Source organism: Drosophila miranda, chromosome 2, assembly GCF_003369915.1.
Source record: "Drosophila miranda strain MSH22 chromosome 2, D.miranda_PacBio2.1, whole genome shotgun sequence".
In the NCBI taxonomy this organism is placed as follows: Eukaryota; Metazoa; Arthropoda; class Insecta; order Diptera; family Drosophilidae; genus Drosophila; species Drosophila miranda.
In genome coordinates, this window is record NC_046675.1 from 9,027,385 (window position 1) to 9,047,615 (window position 20,231).

The following is a 20,231-nucleotide window of genomic DNA, read 5'->3' on the forward strand; positions in this document are numbered from 1 at the left end:
TTCAAAATCGGCATCGCGCTAGTGGTGGTTGTTGTGCCCGCGCGTTCTCTAAGCAATTCCTTTCCTGGAAATTTAAGGGTGGTCGTTATTTCTATTCGTTCCGCACGACACGAAAATAAAGTTAACCAAAAGTATTAAAAGTGTAGCAGTTTGAATAAGTGTCAATCTATTAAAAGCAATAAATTTTTCCGAAAGTTAACATCGAAAAAAGCAATTCGAGGAAGCAAAAATGTTTTCACGACCAAGGTAAGCGCTTTCCAAGACAATGCAAAAAGGACTCGACTCCAGTTACAGTTACACGATTTTGGGAGGATTGGGGCATTATGCAACATGGCGAGTGGCAGGCACTGCCCCAGCTGTTAGCCCAGTGACCTAGTCGTCGTCGCGGGGCAGACGAGGCAGACGGATGGCCGCCAAAAGACATCTGCTCTCCACCCCCCCCCCTCTTTGCACAGCTTTCGCTTTCACTCGCACACACATACACTCGTGAGAGCTTACCAAGGGATATACATATGTACACATATTCGCACATGGCCTGGCATTGACCCGCTTCGTTTCCTCTCACAGCTGCTGCTGGCTGATCGGACATTCTTTGGCATCCTCCTTTTTACTTTTCTTCCTCTGCATTGCATAAGATTCGACTGCACTCTACGCTCTTCTTCTCACTCTGTCTATTCCCTGGCAAAAACAGCTGAGAAAAATCAATACCAACAATTTGGCGACACGACACCTTCACGTTCATGGACATGGATATACATTCAAACGGCTTGTCTGGTCGAAACTGGCAAAAATTCTAAAATTAGTGTGTATACCGACAGATGTGTTGGCTTTTTTCTGCTCTTCTGCCTCTTAATGAGGCTGTTGCTGGTGTTTTTGTGCTTTTGTAAGCACTTTTTTTCGTTGCCAAGTTCATCAAAAAAACACAAAAACAAAATGTTTCTCGCGCTGCGCACCTTCTGTCCTGCTCTCGCCCCCTATCCCCCGAGTGGTCTACTTACCATCTTTTTCTCTGACAGACCGTTAGATAGCTGACGCACGCCGAAAATCCAATAAGAGTACGTTGACTCCTGCTCAAGTTCAAACATGGGGGGCTGCGCGGCCGCTTGGTCAGCTGTCGCTCTCGCCCTACACATCGACAGTGCGTCTATTATATATTCCCACAGCCCTAACACCAGACAAAGTTGAGTAAATTTTTGTATTGTAAAAATACCAGAGGCCATAGACAGTCTAAGGCTTATAAACCCATAATCTTTAGTCAAGAAACACAAAAGGAAGTAATACAAAAAAAGATTGAGATTAAATCTCTCTATTCTGAGCCTTTTAGAAAGATTACAACAGATCACTTCCAGGATTTAACCTGTTGATTTATAGAATTATTGAGTGGCAAATTTACTTAATAACAAGGAAAAAAATGTTTTTTAAAGGGACAATAGTTTTTATGCTATACGATAAAAAAAACCGGACTTTTAAAGGCGTACAGATAGTTGTGGGCCCCACTGTATACACACACACACACCTACAGAACCACTCAAAAACATTTTTTGACACGCACTTATTCGTCTTTCGTATTTGGTTTGGATGGAGGCAGATATGCGAAATTGTTTAGCACTCTCTGGGCTCATGTGAGGGCAGCGATCGTTCTCCACTGACGGAAATGATAGCGTTACCTAAACACATTTGCCCCTGCCTCTGCCGCAGACCTTCCCCTAGCAACTCTTTCGATAATTATCAGCCCAGAAGCTCTCTCGTCGAGTTACATTACCAGCAGCAGAAGGGGGGCGGCCGACGAGGGGGTACATAGTCTCGTGGCGGCGTCATGCGCTTCTGATGTGTACAATATAACGTCACTAACGGGATTCCACTATATCATAAAACTACAACGATCTGGAGAGCATGATTTCATCAATGAACCGTAAAGGGAAGTTAGTCACACGACTATACATACATACATATGTATGTACATATTTTTTGCTGTTTTGTCACCCTTCTCTCTCTCTCTCTGTCTTTGTCTCTCTGCAATTAGCGACAACTGTTTAAATAATAATACCAGAAATTGATATGTTATATGTATGTACATACTTTATCGCCATGTTTTTTTGATATCCATCCGTCTATCTTTCTTATCTCAGGAGAGGAGAAGGGGCTTTCCGCAATGTGACTAAGTTTACCCTCAGTTTTTCGTATTACACCCTTCCAGAAGGTAGTATGATTTTGATTACGGCTTTTTAAAGCATAAATGGAATCATTTTCAATAGTATTATTTATACAAGTCTGCCAAAATAACTTCTTTGTTCCTAATAATATTTCAATTGAACTTTGGAAAATCATCTATATCGAATCATCGAAAACAAGTCTTTATAAGAAAAACTGAATGTTTTTGTGTTATGATTCAAAAAGATTTAATCGTAATCGAACCTGTAGAAATAGATCCAACACCTTTCATAGCAATCATCGATCTGCAAAGGGTATTAAAAGCTTCTGCATTCAAAGAAAGCATTACTTTTCTTCTGTTATGGTATGCCCCCATGCGTTGATAAACCAAAAACCAGCTGATAGAGACCTTGAAAATGGTCATTTATATATGTATATATAGATATATGTATATACTTGTATGGCATTATATTTGATGTGTACGTGTATTTCTTCCAGTGGCAATGTCAAGAGTGTCATCATCGTCAGTGGGGGGGTTTTAGGATTGCCTTTCTTCAATTGACAAACTGATAAATTATGTGCAATTTTCCTCCCCTTTTTCCGTTGCAGTCTGTGTGGAACTTTTGGGAAATTGTGCCGCTGCGGCACTTCCACAACTGCAGCAGCAGCAGCAGCAGGAACAACCACATCGCCGGCTGTCTCGGCTCTGGCATTGTGCGAGGCCCGTCGGTATCATGAGGTGGTGGGCGACATCATCTGCCCATCGCAGGTGCGAGGCATCGATCACATCCGTGATCCGCGTCTGAACAAGGTAAAATATCCATTAACAGCCCAAGAGGTACACATTTTAAGCAATATCTTACTATTTCCAGGGTCTGGCGTTTACTCTGGAAGAACGCCAAGTTCTGGGCATCCATGGCCTGCAGCCGGCGCGCTTCAAGACGCAGGAAGAGCAGCTACAGCTGTGCAAAATCGCCGTGAATCGCTACACAGAGCCGCTCAACAAGTATCTGTATCTCAGCGATCTGCACGATCGTAACGAGCGGCTCTTCTTCCGCTTCCTTTCCGAGAACATTGAGGATCTAATGCCAATTGTGTATACGCCCACCGTGGGCCTGGCCTGCCAGCGCTTCGGACTGATCTATAGGCGTCCCCACGGCCTGTTTGTCACCTTCAATGATCGCGGGCACATCTTCGATGTGATGAAGAACTGGCCGGAGCCAAACGTGCGTGCCATTTGCGTGACCGATGGCGAGCGCATCCTTGGCCTGGGAGATCTTGGTGCCTGCGGCATGGGCATTCCCGTGGGCAAGCTGGCCTTATACACGGCCCTCGCTGGCATCAAGCCGCACCAGTGCCTCCCCATTGTGGTTGATGTGGGCACCAACAACATCGACTTGCTGGAGGATCCCCTGTATGTGGGTCTGCGCCAGAAGCGTGTGGTCGGACGCGAGTACGACGACTTCATCGATGAGTTCATGGAGGCGGTGGTGAAGCGCTACGGGCAGAACACCCTCATCCAGTTCGAGGACTTTGGCAATCACAATGCATTTAGGTTCCTGGACAAATACCGCAACAACTACTGCACCTTCAACGACGATATCCAGGGCACAGCCGCCGTGGCTGTGGCTGGATTGTATGCCTCCAAGCGCATCACCGGCAAGTCCTTCAAGGACTACACCTTCCTGTTTGCCGGCGCCGGTGAGGCTGCCATCGGTATTGCCGATCTAGTCGTCAAGGCCATGGTGGCCGAGGGCGTGCCCATCGAAGAGGCTTACCATAAGATCTACATGGTAGATATTGACGGTCTGCTGACCACCACCCGCAAAGTGGGCAACCTGGAGGGTCATAAAGTGAACTATGCCAAGGACATTGAACCCATGGCGGATCTCGAGCAGATAGTATCGGCCATTAAGCCAAATGTAAGTGGAAATCCTCAGGAAACCTGTTGACATTTTGCTGACATACGACTGTTTTTCTTTTGGCAGGTGCTCGTTGGCGCATCGGCCTGTCCCGGCCTGTTTACGCCCAAGATCCTACGCACCATGGCGGACCACAACGATAGGCCCGTGATATTCGCCCTCTCCAATCCCACCAGCAAGGCGGAATGCACCGCCGACGAGGCATACCATAACACGGATGTAAGAATCAGCAAAGTCCTTGCCTATGCGTTTTTATTTATAAATTGTTTCGTTCATAGGCTCGCGTGATCTTCTCGTCGGGCTCGCCCTTCCCACCGGTCAAAGTGGGCGATAAGACGTACTATCCGGGCCAGGGCAACAATGCTTATATATTCCCGGGCGTCGGTCTGGGCGTTATCTGCACGGGCACGCATCACATACCCGATGACATGTTCCTGATTGCCGCCCAGGAGTTGGCCAACTTTACGGAGTCCAGCGACATTGAGCGCGGCTCCCTGTACCCGCCGCTGGAGAACATCCGTGATGTGTCCATGAACATTGCCATTGGTGTGACCAAGTGTGCCTACGACAAGGGTAAGAATCGGGTCTGATCCCTAAATATTCCATACTATGATTGCATTACATGTTTTCTTTTTGTGGTTAGGTCTGGCATCCACCTATCCGGAGCCGCAGGACAAGCGCAAGTGGCTGGAGGATCAGCTGTATAATTTCAACTATGAGTGCTCGATGCCCGTGACCTGGACCTGGCCGCGCATGCCCTACATTAAGACTCGTGAATTAGTGCCCACCAAGCTCTATGGAAAAAAAAGTGATTACTAATTTTGATTTCTCTCTTTCATTCTGTTCCAGGCGAAGAAAGCCCGCTCATTGCCGCCATCAAATAAGCAAGCGTTCAAGTTCAAGCGTGTTGGCACTACCTACTCTATGTTTTTGCATCTCCTAATCCACTTCTACTACTACTACTCGTACTTCCAAGCGTTCGTTCACCATCCAGCACCAAATCAAACCAAACCAAACCCAACCAATCAAGCAATCAACCAATCTACTAACCAAAAGCTACTACATCTAGAACACACAAAAAATTTCAACTGCTATTCTATATATATGTTCTGCGATTGATTCGTTTGCCTCCGTTTGCCAACCAACCAGCCACCGTTATGGTTCTACGGTTCTATCACTACGGCTGCTCCCCATTTGGTGACCCCCGCCCGACGAGAGCACTCTTTGTTAATAATATCGCACCTGCTAAAACGAAAGAAAGCGTTGAGTCATATTACAAGTAGAAATTCGAGCGACGGTCGCAACGGAATAATCGTTATATGTGTTTTTCAATGTTTCTTATATATAATAGTATTATATATGTATGTTATGATATAGTTTTTAGTTTTGTATAAATTACAATGTTTATTGTTTTGTGATCGATAACAATGACTGCGACGATGACGATGACTATTACGTTGACGGTGACTCTGAAAAATGCAGTATTCCTATTCTATTAATTCTACTACTAAATGTATTTGCTATGTGCTATGCTTTTGATTTGCTAATCCTAACCGCAATACTCTTTCTCTCTCTCTCGGCTTTCGCTTGCCCTTTGAATGTCCCGCTCTCCCTCTCTCTCTTGCTGATCTGTTACTAACTCTGAAGGCGGCATCAAGCGAACAGCTACTTATATATATATATCAAATATTTATATCAAAACCACTGCTTACTCATAACAATCTCACCCACAACTAATAACTGAGAGATTCGACAATTGTTTGATTGATCTATTGCTATGTTTCCCTTTCGTTGCCATACAGAAAGCGAAGAGATTCTATAAATTATACAACCAAACCCCCAAGCAAGCAATGAACCAACCAACCCACTACCAACACGACCGCCTAGAACAATTGGCCAAACAGACAGCAAGCTAAACAGCTCCGAGAACTGGTGAGAGCACAAGCCCCCTAAAAAGACCCCAAAAAGTAAAGCAACTAATTTGCAGCTGTTAATATCCGTTTAGAACACCCAACTAAGATATAGAGACTATGATTCGTGTTTTGTTTAGTTGTCCCACGTGTATCCTGTGTGGGATATCCGTGCGGGCATACATATATCGATTATGTTTGTTGTTGAGCCATGTCTGATATTTATTAACGCAGTTAAGCAGCTTTTGTTATAATTTATTGTTACACAAGGTCAGCCTAAATGTACTACTACTCGTACTATCAATGATATAATATAGAGAAACCCCCATCCCCCAATCGATCGGACCGATTCAGCCACTGTACAATTGACTAGATTTGATGATGTGCTATAAACAATAAAAATTAAACAACAGAAATCAACTATGGATATTTTAATATAGAGTGAAGGTTAACACTCTTCAAGCCAGCTTTCCGAGCTGAGAGTCGAGCTCAAATGTGGCTTAAGTTTACTCTTCGATTTGCAGGAATATATTTTGTATATGCCCTTTTCTTATAGTAGGAATCCTTCATTTAATGAACCATTTCTCTATAATCTTGAGTGAAATGGAATACTCTCGACGTTGGAGCTTTGATAGGGCAGCTTTCAGAGCGGAGAACCAATGTGTCGACAATACAAGTTCTGAGACAAAAGCTTAGTTTTATAAAGTCGCTTTGTTTTCGTCGCATTTGGATATTTCCATATATTGTTATATTTATTCTTGACCACAAAGAGAGCAAATCTCGTGCTAACAATGGAGATCTCCTAATGATCGGAGAGATGTCCACGCTTATAGATCTGGTTCTCTCTCAGAGATTGCTATTCGGAGTGTATTTCTGAGACATATAACCTGAGCTCTGAGTGGATCTCTGAGACATAAAACCTGAGCTCTGACTGGATCTCTGAGCCATGAAACCTGAGCTGTGAGTGGATTTTTTAGGCGCTCAACCTGAGTTCTGAGTGGATTTCTCAGGCATAAAACTTGAGCTCTGAGATCAGCAGCTGCCAGTCGAGATTTGAGCGTCAGATTGAGAAGTTTTCAGCATTGGACTACTACAGGTTTCGGCTACGTTTCGATCAGTTCTCTGAAATGATAAGCAGATGCTTTGTCGTTGTCTATGGCATTGCCCTCGTGTTCGGTGTGCAGGCCGCTGGAGCAGGTTCGAGGAATGAATTTGCAAGCCTATTGCCTTTAGCTAACATTGAAACACAATCTACAGACTATGCCGATGACTGCACTACACCCAATGGGGAGTCGGGTCAGTGCATGCCCTTCTCCTCGTGCAAGGACATTGAGGAACGGCTGACGGAGAGCCAGACGTCGGGCCAGAGTGTGCCAGCCGATTATGCCAGCTATCTACAGAAGGCTTCCTGCGGGGAAATTAACAGTGTGGTAAGCCATCCCACAGCAAAGATCTGATGCAAGACCTTATCCGACCCGATCCTATGTGATTTTTCAGCGCCACTTTTGCTGTCCTGCTGCCCAGATCCAGCACAACTCCAAGGTGATGGCTCTGTTCAAGAACGAGACCTTCGACTGTGGCAACTTTCTGAGCCAGCGTGTGGCCAATGGCTACGAGGTGAAGCTGTCGTCCAGGCCCTGGATGGCCCTGCTGCGCTACCAGCAATTCGGGGAGCCGCGTTTCCTTTGCGGCGGTGCCCTCATCTCAGAGCGTAGGTCCCCTCAAAGAGATCACTTTTTATTACCTGAAATTCATGATTAAATTTCTTTATAGGCTATATACTGACTGCTGCTCATTGTGTGCATGGACTCCAGGATGATCTGTAAGACAAAAATATGAATATCTATGGTTGTTCCTATTTAATGTGTTGCCTTTCTCTGCTCTAGCGATGAGATACGACTGGGAGAGCATCGCATTTCAACGGAGGAGGACTGCAGACAGCAGGGACGCAAGAAGAAGTGTGCGCCGCCTGTTGTGGATGTGGGCATTGAGAAGTACATCATCCACGAGCACTATGATGCCCGCCAGATCATGAACGACATTGCCCTGCTGCGATTGAAGAGAAACGTTCCTTTCCAGAGTAAGTCCTCAATCGATCAACCACCCACCCATCCTTGGCTTCAACATCTCTCTTCGTTTCCCAGAGCACATCAAACCGATCTGCCTGCCGATTACAGATGAACTGAAGCAGCAGGCGGAGCAGATCAACACCTACTTTGTGACCGGCTGGGGCACCACGGAGAATGGCTCCTCCTCCGATGTCCTGCTCCAGGCGAATGTGCCCCTCCAGCCACGTTCGGCCTGCTCCCAGGCTTTCCGTCGCTCGGTGCCCCTAACGCAGCTGTGCGTCGGCGGCGGTGATCTCCAGGACTCGTGCAAGGGCGACTCTGGTGGCCCCCTGCAGGCGCCCTCCCGCTATCTGGGAGAGTTTGCCCCTCGCATGGTGGAGTTTGGTATCGTCAGCCAGGGTGTCGTCTCCTGCGGCCAAGTGAGTCTTCCCGGCCTCTACACGAATGTCGGCGAGTATGTCCAATGGATAACAGACACCATGGCAAGCCACGGCCTGTAAGAGAATCGATGCACGGCAATAGAGAGAATGATCTACACCCAATATTATTGTGTATTTAAGTAATTAGGAAACCCAAATATAATTATATTATATTCATATTCGTAAACTTATTCACAAGTTTGTGGTTTTAATGGGGGATTGTTGAGATGGGATGTGGTTTTTAATTAAATTTAAACCATAAACCATCTATATGTACCTATACCTCCAGATTTTGGAATGCTATTTTATAGATATATATTATGTATAAAGAATAAACATGAGTGCAAACTGTCAAAACCTTTGATTTCATGATTGCTCGCGTTGTTTCCGAGTATTTTATATTTAGAGATACGTTTTTCTTAGAAAAACAATAAAATGAGTGCCCCATATTTTAACAGTAATTTTTTGAGCAGAGCAAGTCTTTATCTCTAGTTCCCATTCGTATCTTTAATATAAAGATAAAAATTGGCAACGCGACTTTTCTAGTGAATCATTAATATATATTTGATCATTATTCCATGGTTATCGCTTAGTTACTAACAAAGATTATTGCATATCCGGTTAATAATTTCTCATTATTTATGAATATTGATATATCAGTATTATAAGGCAACGAGGCGTATAGTATAGTATAGTTAGTATAGTACTTATGCTGAGGGTAAAGTGCTATTCATTAAATCAGAGATTGTCCAACTTCAATAATGGCCAGACACCGCCTATTAACGGGGATATACACAATCTAATTATGTACTGTACGATTAGATTATATATTTATTGATTGAACCCTTACTTACCGTGGGCCATTCCGACCTATCCTAATGGGAGCGTCCCAGCCCAACCCAACACGGCCTGACAGCTGACAATAGTAGAAGGATTGTTTTATTGGCAAACCACAACGTTTGGGGGATTTTTTTGTGTGTTCCACGCATTTGCGAATTAAGCGTTTGATATTCCATAGCCATAGCCTCTTGGGGTTTTCAGATCTGGAAATTCCATGTTACACATACGAGTACGAGCATCCAAAAGAACGAGTTTTGAAGGCAGCACACACAGACAACCCGAGTACCTGGCTGTCTGTGTGTCCGTCCTCCCATGGGGCGTGTGAGTGGGAAGCTTGCGATAGAAATTACATTTAGAAAACGTTTTAATTCAACGTCGGGAAAAAAGTACCGATTATAATGGGTGTTTCGCCCATCTGTTCGATACAACTACGACTACGGCTTCGGTTCTCTCGCGACGCGTGCCAGTGAGAGAGAGAGTCATAGAGAAAACTTTCTAGAATAGTTCAAGTGCTAGGGAGAGTGATCGGTGTTCGATGGGGGGTTTCCTGGAATTTAATCGCTTTTCCCACGGTGGTAGCGATAGCCGAGTCGAGGCACTATCTCAAGTGTGGAAGCTAATCTGAGCCCAGATCTGGGGCGTTAACACAGGCAGAGGCACTCAGCCACTGTAAGCCGTAAACCTGTTGGCTATACGAACTGGGGATTGCGCGGGGCAATTATGCATTCTGGATTGGCGCTTCCCCCGAGCACACGGTCCAGACGATCTCCGAGCGATGAGAGCGATACAAAAGCTCGGCTCACGACGATCTGCGGCTCATTCCACATTGATCGGCTGAGCGCGCATGTTGGACATTATTATCCACCAGTAGTCTCGTATCCACTATAAATATATATCCGACTTGAGACTGGTTTCTGTTCTTCAACCAAGCGGCAGCAGATAGACCGACTGACCCCATAGCAAATCTCACTCACAGATAACGGAACAGGATGGGTACCATATTCACATTCAGCCTAAGCTTGAGCTTCATCTTGCTGATTGTCGTCTGGCCGGAGCTGGTGCTAACACGTAAGTGCTCAGAGAGGTTAGAGGTCGTCTGGAATGGGCGTGACCGGAAGTTTCGTTTACTTTCAGAGAGCAGTTGCGTCACACCTGTGGGGGTCGCGGGCCTGTGTGTGCCATCGCAGGAGTGCGGCTTTGTGAAGCAGCTAATCGACATTTACGGCCGGAATATACCACGACGCGTGCAGAACCAAATGCGGCAGATGCAGTGCACCGGGGAGACTGATGTAAGTCCAGGAAAAACATTCAAAAATTGAGAACTCCCACTTTAATCCCTTGGGTTTCTGCAGGAATTCCATTTATGCTGCCCTGGCGAGACTAGTACACGCTCTGAACAGAGTGAACCAAGGCCCACCGCCACGAAGACGGTGCGGGCTGTCTCCGACAACCTGAACCGCATCGATCCGCAGGGCTATCGGCTGCTCGACTCTGTCACCCAATGCGGCAACAGGGGCAATCCCAAGGTGAGTGGCGGCCGCAACTCAAAGCCCGGAGAGTTTCCCTGGGTGGCGCTGCTCAAGTACGAGACCTCCGGACGTCAGTTCCTGTGCGGCGGCAGCCTGATCACCGATCGCTTCATCCTCACCGCTGCCCATTGCATCGTGCAACAGCCTCCACTGTAAGTTCGAGACTCGAAACGACAATCGGATTCAATTCTTTAACCCCAAATCCCCAATTGCAGGCTTGGAGTGCGTCTGGGAGAGCACGATCTGGCCCATGAGCAGGATTGTACGTATTTGGGTGGAGTTCATAGGGTGTGCCAGCCGCCCTACGAGGAGTTTGGCGTCAACGATGTCCGCGTCCATCCCGGCTATACGCATGGATCGATCAACAATGACATTGCCCTGATCAAGCTGGATCGAAACGTGGTCCTGCCCAAGTCGCACATTGCACCCATTTGCCTGCCCATCGACGATAAGTCCAAGGAACTGGCCCACGATCAGAGCTTTCTGATTGCCGGCTGGGGTCGCACGGACAAGGAGGACGCTGCCTCCATACAGCAGCGGGCTCTGATCACCCGCAAGGATGTCTCCGTTTGCAGCAGCTACTACAGCAATGCCCCCGTCAATGAGAACCATATCTGCGCCACCGGCTCTGGCATCGCACACACCTGCCGCGGCGACTCCGGCGGGCCGCTGTTCTTCAAGCACCGCTTCAAGCAGAACTACCGCTTCGTCCAGTACGGCGTCATCTCGTTTGGCGGCCAGCGGTGTGGCAGCAACAGGAACCAGCCCGGCGTGTTTGCCAACATCATCGACATGTTACCATGGATAACGCAGAACCTATACTAATACTGTGCTCCCTGAATGGCAGACCCTAAAGAATACCGTCCACCCCTCTATTTCGCATTATTTATGTCCGTAGCTTTAACAGCCTTTTGCCATAGATACTTATAGATTTTTGTAAATAAAGTATGTATATATAATATATGGATCATACTTCAATTGAAAGGTTCTTAGAATGGGTTTTCTGGTTCATATCTTGAGGTTTTTGTTGAATAATGGATATATTCCTTATGATTCTTGGGTTCCCTTAGGAAATTTACATTGGTTTTAGATCAATGAGTCGTTCTATTGGTTATTACTTTTAGAGATTTCCTTAGTATATAATATATAAATGTATATACATATGATACTTACAGAATTATTCAATTGTTGGATGTTGTTATGATGTTTATATCTTGAGGTTTATTGAAATATATTTTAAGCATGAATGAAGGGATATTCTTTATTTTTCTTAGGACCCCATAAGAGGTTTAGTTTTATGTTTGAATTTCTGTTGAAGCTCTGACGCAGTTCCAATCTTCACATCTATGGGAATCTCGAGACAATTAGTGTTTACGTGAAAGTACATGATGAGTTGCTTTCGTAGTTTTTTTTTTTTAGGGAATAATTCACAAATTTAATTGGCTTGAAATTTACCCAAGCCTAGACCTGACTCATGTGGAGATATGAAGATATGATGTGCCGTGAGTTCAAGGCTTTGTCTGTGGAACCCAGATGGGAATCACTTACGGGGGCGATCGAAAATGAAACCGCAGTGATAATTGATCGGTTCCAGCTCCTTGCGATGATTGAGTCATATGTAGTTTTGAACGACAGGAGCTTAGTTTTGCGGTCAAGTGAGTCATTCTTCATCGCGTGCCCCTGAACCCATATATCTATGTGTATCGTGGATCATGCAACACAAACGTGATTTCCCAGAACGACCTAAAGAATTACATGAAGTTCTGACAGCAACTCAGGGATTTCTTTCCTATATTGTTCTCTTATCTCTTTATTATCATGCAATTTAGTATAGATACGAATTCTTGAGCACTGAGTCACAATGAAAGAAGAATAAAACAAGTCGATTGGTATGCTATAATTTGCGGTTAGCAATAAACTGCATGAGACTAAATCTTGGCACTAAAACCTAATCTTAATACTAGTATAACAATTACGGAATGGGGAAAGCCCAGAAGAATTAATCTATTTAATTCTTAAAGCAAAATGATTAATAGCCTTGCTGACCTACGAATTTGATATGTTCAAATATGATTTATACTATATACGTACGAGTATACTATATATGGCATTATATGCTAGTCATTCGACCCGTCTTTGAACTAAATCCATGGAAATAAACCAGGGTAGTTCTGCTTTTCTAATGTAGGACACGCACTGGAACAAAGGATTGATGGATATCCGACACTGAAATCGGTTCTATTGTTCCAAAGGTCACGCCGCAAAAGCTCTCTCAACAGTACTTCCTGGGGCAACAGTTTGGTTTGTATTTTTCCGCTGGACGGTGCATAATGAACTGGTACCGCTTTCAGGGCTTGGCTCTGAAGGGGATACTCTATTTTGCGACGTTTTATCTTTCCTTGCCATTTTTTGGCAATGTCGCCTTGTCACTGCTGCACAGCTACATCTCCTCGTCGGTGTCCTTTAACTTGGACACTATTTAGTAAGTTGCCTGCCATTAAATTACACACAAATCCCACCACTCAAGGCCATTGCCTAGTCTCAATTGGAACTCTACCTTTCCGGCCATAACCGTATGTGAGATATACAACGCCGAAAGGATTTGGGAACTGAGTGACGCCCACTTTGGCAGCGAGCACGAAATGCACATCGATGACTTCATCAGCGAGATAGTGTTCTACCGGGGCGTCTGCAGCAGCTGCGAGAACTGCGCCAAGCTCCGCTGTCCCGGAAACTATACCCTGCTCCTGGAAGTGGTATGTCGCCAGAGAGCCAGTCAGAGTGTTCCCCCATTCACATTCACATTGCTGACTTGCAGTTCCGCACCAAGTGCCATCAATTGATATTAAACTGTAGCTACCTCAATGAACTGTTCGACTGCTGCGATGAGTTCCTGCCCGTGCCCACAGAGTACGGACTGTGCTACTCCTTCAATTCCCACCAGGCTCGAAAGGTGGCCCATGTCCAGTACACGAACAATCGCATGACGGGTCCTGGACATCTCACATTCAATGCTGCCGCCGATGTCCAGCTGTATGTGCATGCGCCCATCGATGTGCCGTTTCAGTTATCCGAGGGAATGATTCGTGAGACGGTGCTGCTGGGCCACTTCAAGGAGCTCGTCTTGAACGTCATCGAGGTGCACAACGACGAGAGTGTTCAGGACCTGAGCTCAGAGCAGCGAAGATGTCGCTATGGCCACGAGCACGTCGACGACCGCCAGGGCATTTACGAGTTCTACAGCTACTCCGGCTGCGTGGTGGAGTGCACCGTGCTCCTGCAGCTGGTCAACTGCAACTGCACCAATCATTTTATGGCTGTGCCCGGCCAGAATTCCCTGCCCGTCTGCGACTATCGTGGCCTGATCTGCTTGACCAAAGTCAGGCAGAAACTGATGACGGAGCGCAAGTCTTGCGAGTGCATGAGTGCATGCGAGGAGCCCGAGTACAACATTATCTACAACTCCGCGGACAAGTGAGTGGCCTATGGTCGGGATATTCATCTCTTTTAATGGTGATTCTCTGTTCCTCCAGCGACGATGAGGATGCGGAGGACATCTCCAAAGTGCGTGTGGCCCTAGTGGAGCTTCCCACTCAGCGTTATGTTCGCCGGGTGGCGAAAACCATTTTGGATTTCTTGAGTAAGCAGCGGAGGGCATAGACGGGCACTCCAATTAACGCTCAAATCTCTCCTTGCAGTCTCTTTAGGCGGTCTGGTGGGTCTGTTCTTCAACACCTCCGCCCTGCGCTTGGTGGAGACTGTGTTTCTAATTGTGCGGTACAGGAAAACGATTGTGCAGTGGGTTAAAAGAATTTGGTTTGGCACAATTAAGTATTTACAGATTCTGGACCAGTCAAAATAAATCACAATAACATTTTCTTTAAATTCTAGTTGTCTTTCAATTGGGGAGTATTAGTGTTTGGGTTTGTTATGGCCGTAGATGGGTGGAAGCTCAGCTTGTACCCATTTTCTGTGCCACATAGGCTGCGTTTCCGGACTGACTAGACCAAGCAAGGGGAGTGATGAACTCCATTAGGGTTTGCATATAGTTGGGTAGATACCAGCAGCTGGAGAAGAACACCAGTGCCAGCACAACTAGGAAGAAACCATCTAGAAAATGCATAATCTCGATTAGCAAAATCGTATCGTATTTAAAGTCATTCAATTACTCACTGATTAGCTTCCTCTCCCATGGCTCTAGCATGTTGATGCACGTGATCAGTTCGTACTGGCGATACAGGTGAGTGGCTAATTGTTTAATGTTGAACATTTTGAATTTCAATGACTAAAGTCCAATGCAGAAACCACGAATTACAATGCAAGTCAACGGCTGTAAACAGAGAACATATGGCAGGTGCAGGGCTGCAAGGCAGTGAGTGTTGAAAAACCGAAATTGAGCCGGTCAAATCCAGTCAAGTACAATAATTCATATACGCTATAAAGTAACAATTAAATAGTTGGGCTATTAACTTTTTTGTTTTACAATTAAGTGTTTGTGAATCGATTCATATACTTTGGTTGAGACAGTCCCTATACAGTATTAATAGTAATAGTATGCTGGTAATCATTACACTAGACTAGTTTCTTTTAAGTGTTGTATAATAAAGTTTTATAGCAGCCAGCGCTTGCAAGAGCTGTGTCGAACAGCTGTTGTTGTTGATATGTTTAATTTTTGGCGGCAATGGAAAGTACATTTTTGTCGTCGAATAACATAAATTTATTTAATAAATCGTGCTTAGACAGATTAATAAGAGAAAGACAATCAAAAAAGATAGAAACGGGCCATAAAAGTCTGGACAGACATTTGGGCGGAGGAATTTCGTTGCGCCAAATTACAGAATTGGTTGGAAATTCCGGTACCGGCAAAACAAAAATGTGGTAATTAAGTTTTATTTTTTATGATTATTGTTGTGTTGAATGAAGTATGATTGTTGTTTTTGCAGCCTGCAGTTATGCTTGAATGTGCAAATACCGAAATTCGCTGGCGGACTGGAGGGTGCTGCTCTTTTCATAGATACCCGACAGGATTTCCATCCCGACAGATTGCAAGGTGTGTTGTTCTTAAATAAAATGCTTAACCGCAGTGTTCATGTATCCCCTGTCTTTCCGTAGAACTGGCCAAAGACCTGGAGAAGGAGTATAAGCAGAGAGCACCTGACTTTCAGGCGTCCAAAATGCTGCAAAACGTCCACTACGTGAGCTGTCCCAATGCAGTCCAGTTGATGGCCACCGTCCTGAGCTCATACCGTCACCTGATTGCCCATCCAAATGTATGTTAATATATGCGTGTTCACTGAATTGTTTACTCAAGATCCCCGCCTGGGTTGTGCAGATAAAAGTGATTGTGATCGATTCGCTAGCGTTCTCCTTGCGCATGCTGGACGATGGCGCCCAGCGCTTTGAGCTGCTCCTGGAGCTGGTCGAAAGTATGAGGCAACTGCTGCGCGAACACGAAGTGGCCGTAAGTCCGGCATCGGATCTGTTTGCTTTGACTTTAATAATCCAGTTTTGTGAACGTCTCCTGCCAGTGGGTCGTCACCAATGTGCTGACGCATCGGTGTATCGGCGACCAATTCCATGTCGTGCCCGCCCTGGGGGAAATGTATTCGCACTTGATCAACGAGCGCATCTGGTTTTCACGGAGCGGCCAGTGCTTTCTGGGAAAGTCGTGGAAAACTAGCAGATTAATCAAGGATTCGAGGTGATCCGGCATCTGGTAAATTGTGGTTTTACTTTTAGTTTCAACTAACGATATAGATAATGATAATGGATAATAGATTGGCGCATTTTCATACGTTGTTCAAGGCTTAATTGTACTCTCAATCAGTCAGAGATGAATTTCCCCCAGTCCCCAGGTGCTACAATTTTTCGCATGACTGGAGAGTGTAGAGATGGTGATGGGAAATGGCTAAACAGGATCCCCAGCCACTTGCCATAATTCCCATTGGCACAGAAACCATGGCCACATAGCCAAAGCCACAACTAGCGCACACCCAGCCAGGTGCCGAACACTTGCTAAAAGGCACCACCAAGCCACTCTGGCGACAACGGCTACGACGGCGTCGATGCTATCAATGGCGTTGCAGTTGCAGATTGACAGGCGAGCACAGGCTGATTTATGCGCGCGACGCAGGAATGTGGCAAAGTGTAAAAAATGTTTACACATACGTACGTACGAGACCGAACCAAACCGAACCAGACCTGTGGCTCTGTGTGGCTCTGAGCCGAGGCAAGTCACGCATATGCAGCGACAACTAATTCAATTTCCACTGGCCAACAAGGAGGAGGCTGTTTAGCCGAGTGTGCACGCCTAATTGGTAATGCGATCGGCTTTATTGAGCCAGGCGCTGGAGTCGAAACTGCCGTGGAAGCCGAGCCCGAGCCAGAGCCAGAGCCCGAACTCGAACCCGATGCTGAACCTGGGGGAAGTGGCTGCATTTGAGGCAGTTGCAGTCGCAGTCACAGGCTATCGCTGTCGCTCAGCGCAAATCCCATTACGTGCAATCCGTTTCGAGCCATAAACATGTAACAGCTGCACACCCTCCCAACAGCCCGTTGCGGTTGCTGTTGCTGCGGCTGCGGCTGCGGTAAGGCTGGGGCAAGAGTTTCCTGGCGGCTTCCAGCAGCGCAACTTGTCGCTCGAACTTAATTGCCTCGGCTGCGCTTATGACTTTCGTGTGCAATGCATCCTCATCCTCATCCTACAGCCACATCCACATCCACATCCACATCTTGCCATCGCATCGCTGTTTGTTGTCTTCGCTACATTATTAGAAAGTAACTTAAACTTGCAAAAGCCATCAACATCAGCCTCGCATCGTCGTAGTCCCCGTCGTCGTGGTCGTCATCGCTCGCCTGTCGCTGGCGCTATTTTCGACACCGCCTGGCCCGCCATAAATTTCCAAATGCTCTGCAATGCACTGCAGGGCAGGCCCCGACTCCGACCTGGGTCCCAACCTGGGCCGCAGAAATTAGAAATAGTCTGTTGGCTAATTTACCAGCCAGCGCGGCTGGCAAGTTGAAAGTCCATTTTCTATTTTCCATTTCGTACGGGTTTCAATTAAAACCCAAACAAAACAGAAAATGAAAAAAGCCAACAAACATTCCGCTGTGCATGGCCTGGCAATTTGGCCACGACCTCGTGCACCGCCGCCAAAGTTCAGTTCAGGCGAGAGTCGGCTAATTCCGCCACACTGCGAACAGACCGGCGGACAGACGGACAGACGGACCGACCGCCTCGATGGCAGCACCCGATAGCGGCAGGGTCTTCGAACGGACCCAGAGCCGCCAAGAGATAATCAAATGTTGGCCAAAAAGGATTGCCTGGCCTGGTTGCCTGACTGCCTGGCTGCCTCCTGCCTCCTGCCTTATTGTTCTCAGAAATTGTTATTAATTGAGTTGTACGCTGCACTTCGATTGGAGAAAGAGTGCTAGAGAGTGGAGAGTGGCCCAATCTTTCGCAGTGGGTGGCCATCCGCCATTGACATAATTGCCAGATCTCTGCTCGGCTCATTTGGCCAATCTAATTCAGTTTGGCCATCAATAAGCGAGTGGAGTGGCCCGAGCGAAGATCCCAGCTCATTTGCATACACGTAATTTATGCTCATCAATTAGCTGATTAATTTATTTGGCATGAGACATTAAGCGGAGCTCCCCGAACGGCTGGGCCAACGCTTGTCTAATTAGATAAATGTGCTACATTAATGTCGCCTCTGACATTTACAAAGCGTGGTTCTGCCGCAGTTCAGACACGGGTTTTTCATTGTTTTTGGCTATTAGGGTTACGCGTTTCTTGTCGGAGGTGCCCGTGTGCCACCGCGCAGAGCTAATCAATTAGTGGGGGGGCAACTAAATTGCTCAGAGGATTAACTCTTAATGCTGTTCATATTTTTCATTTTAATTGAGATTCTATCAAAGAGAAGAAGGGCACTTCTTCCTTTTACTCTCTATCAACCGTTTCTGAAGCTCTATTAGCCAATCAATTGGCCAACTAAATTAGTTTATAATGCTGCTTATAAATGCCACTTGTCGGCCACGACGACACGGATGTGCCTGGATCTTGATCCAGTCGCCAGGCAGTCCGCTCCCAACGTGTCTGCTATTTTCAGCTGCAATCTACCGGCCGTCTCCCGGCGGGGGGGAAATGAAAATATTTTAATTAAAACACAAACTAAACGTTTACTGTAAGCGATGTTATCCATTGCATTTCATACAAATAACAACGACCTGGCTACCTGGCAACGACACTGTTGCTGCTGCTTGTGGCTCCTCTGGCTTCTGCGTGCAACAAATACGGCAAATGTTGCATGTAACAGCAGCAACATGTGTCGCACATCGCCTATTTGAATATATATCAAATCAGTTTAAGATAATTTTCTATAACAGCTCGACACACAGGCAAATGGACAAAACATTTGTACGAGTTTGTTGCCAAAGTCTTTCGTTTCGCCTGTCGTTGCTGCTGCTGTTGCTGTTGCTGTTGCTGTTGCTCCTTCTCCTGTCTGCCTGCCTCGCGGCGAGTGCATATTTTACGCGCCGCATTGTTGCAAGCGGATTGGGGATTGAAATTAAGTTGTTTTGCATAAAAGCGCCATAAAAAGGCGCAGCAGCAGCAGCAGCAGTCGCAGGCCGTGGAGGAGGCAGCAATTGTGATTAGAACGACACGACAGGCACGACATGAGACATATGAGACGCTCTCTTGCAGTTTCAATTGCAATGGCAGTTGCAGTTTTGTGGCCCATACATATATGGCCAGCAATTGTCGGACGTAACGAAAATTGCCGGCTCACCACGAGCGACGTATGTCATCGAATGGCACTGCCATTAGCGATCTTGTTGAGGAGAGCATCACTGGCGACAGCTTCCTGCGACCAATAGGCAAATGCTAGACCAGACCATGCCCTGAATCCCCATCTGCAGAAGCAGCAACAGCAGCAGCAGCTACAGCGGCGGTAACAGCAACTATTATCAATTTAAGTTGGCTAATTGGTTTCAAATTTATGGACCTGTATTTGATATTTATGTCGTCTACAAGAGCTGTGTGTGCCTCGCAATTTTGCCTGTCTGCCGTGGATCTGTGGCCAGGCTGTGGTATGGTATGGCATGGCTTGGCCTGGCACCGGTCTCTGCCTCGGCCTCGGCCTCAGCCTGGACCTGGACCTGGGCACATCGATGTTGCCTGCCTTGGCATGCTGCAAACAACGTAATTGGCTTTCAATTTGCAGCAAATTGTTGCAACAGCCACGACAACAACGAAAAGAGCAACAGAGAGAAACATATTTAGATTATAGACGGATAAAGTTTATGTACGTTCTGTTCTGGCTGGTTCTTCTTGGCCAACATCGCCGCCTGTCTGGTTTCTCCTGTTCTTCGGCTCTTGCTCTTTCCCCCA

General features: G+C 46.3%; 6 protein-coding genes across 8 annotated transcripts; 5 read left to right on the forward strand and 1 right to left on the reverse strand.

Moving 5' to 3' along the window:
* Nucleotides 1-6,403, forward strand: LOC108157049 (NADP-dependent malic enzyme). Of its 3 annotated transcripts, XR_001775154.2 has the most exons (8): nucleotides 1-246; nucleotides 2,761-2,962; nucleotides 3,024-4,073; nucleotides 4,140-4,292; nucleotides 4,352-4,646; nucleotides 4,717-4,881; nucleotides 5,876-6,005; nucleotides 6,061-6,403. XR_001775154.2 is itself a non-coding variant. In XM_017288866.2 (7 exons), the coding sequence occupies exons 1-7, from the start codon at nucleotides 230-232 to the stop codon at nucleotides 5,893-5,895; spliced, it is 1,902 nt and encodes a 633-aa protein (XP_017144355.1). In that variant the 5' UTR covers nucleotides 1-229; the 3' UTR covers nucleotides 5,896-6,403. The 3 variants fall into 3 exon arrangements, 2 of the variants coding, with proteins under 2 accessions (XP_017144355.1, XP_017144356.1); XM_017288866.2 differs by having other exon boundaries at nucleotides 5,876-6,403; XM_017288867.2 differs by having other exon boundaries at nucleotides 4,717-4,845; nucleotides 4,923-6,403.
* A 615-nt stretch (nucleotides 6,404-7,018) lies between these two features.
* On the forward strand, nucleotides 7,019-8,663 carry LOC108157051 (serine protease grass). Its single transcript, XM_017288870.2, has 6 exons — nucleotides 7,019-7,180; nucleotides 7,241-7,413; nucleotides 7,481-7,694; nucleotides 7,757-7,805; nucleotides 7,870-8,063; nucleotides 8,128-8,663. The coding sequence occupies exons 1-6, from the start codon at nucleotides 7,111-7,113 to the stop codon at nucleotides 8,550-8,552; spliced, it is 1,125 nt and encodes a 374-aa protein (XP_017144359.1). The 5' UTR covers nucleotides 7,019-7,110; the 3' UTR covers nucleotides 8,553-8,663.
* Nucleotides 8,664-10,146: 1,483 nt separating this feature from the next.
* On the forward strand, nucleotides 10,147-11,832 carry LOC108157050 (phenoloxidase-activating factor 3). Its single transcript, XM_017288868.2, has 4 exons — nucleotides 10,147-10,379; nucleotides 10,446-10,600; nucleotides 10,664-10,992; nucleotides 11,056-11,832. The coding sequence occupies exons 1-4, from the start codon at nucleotides 10,301-10,303 to the stop codon at nucleotides 11,663-11,665; spliced, it is 1,173 nt and encodes a 390-aa protein (XP_017144357.1). The 5' UTR covers nucleotides 10,147-10,300; the 3' UTR covers nucleotides 11,666-11,832.
* Nucleotides 11,833-13,143: 1,311 nt separating this feature from the next.
* LOC108157588 (degenerin unc-8) lies at nucleotides 13,144-14,713 on the forward strand. Its single transcript, XM_017289712.2, has 5 exons — nucleotides 13,144-13,322; nucleotides 13,380-13,596; nucleotides 13,659-14,314; nucleotides 14,374-14,480; nucleotides 14,539-14,713. Exons 1-5 carry the CDS (start codon nucleotides 13,171-13,173, stop codon nucleotides 14,700-14,702), a joined length of 1,296 nt encoding a protein of 431 aa, XP_017145201.1. The 5' UTR covers nucleotides 13,144-13,170; the 3' UTR covers nucleotides 14,703-14,713.
* Nucleotides 14,653-15,192, reverse strand: LOC108157587 (serine palmitoyltransferase small subunit B). The gene is made up of 2 exons (XM_017289711.2): nucleotides 15,014-15,192; nucleotides 14,653-14,950 (listed from the first exon to the last, which is right to left on the reverse strand). The coding sequence occupies exons 1-2, from the start codon at nucleotides 15,108-15,110 to the stop codon at nucleotides 14,793-14,795; spliced, it is 255 nt and encodes an 84-aa protein (XP_017145200.1). The 5' UTR covers nucleotides 15,111-15,192; the 3' UTR covers nucleotides 14,653-14,792.
* A 300-nt stretch (nucleotides 15,193-15,492) lies between these two features.
* On the forward strand, nucleotides 15,493-16,651 carry LOC108157571 (DNA repair protein RAD51 homolog 3). The gene is made up of 5 exons (XM_017289692.2): nucleotides 15,493-15,718; nucleotides 15,784-15,890; nucleotides 15,953-16,110; nucleotides 16,173-16,301; nucleotides 16,369-16,651. Exons 1-5 carry the CDS (start codon nucleotides 15,522-15,524, stop codon nucleotides 16,543-16,545), a joined length of 768 nt encoding a protein of 255 aa, XP_017145181.1. The 5' UTR covers nucleotides 15,493-15,521; the 3' UTR covers nucleotides 16,546-16,651.
* Nucleotides 16,652-20,231: the final 3,580 nt, after the last annotated feature.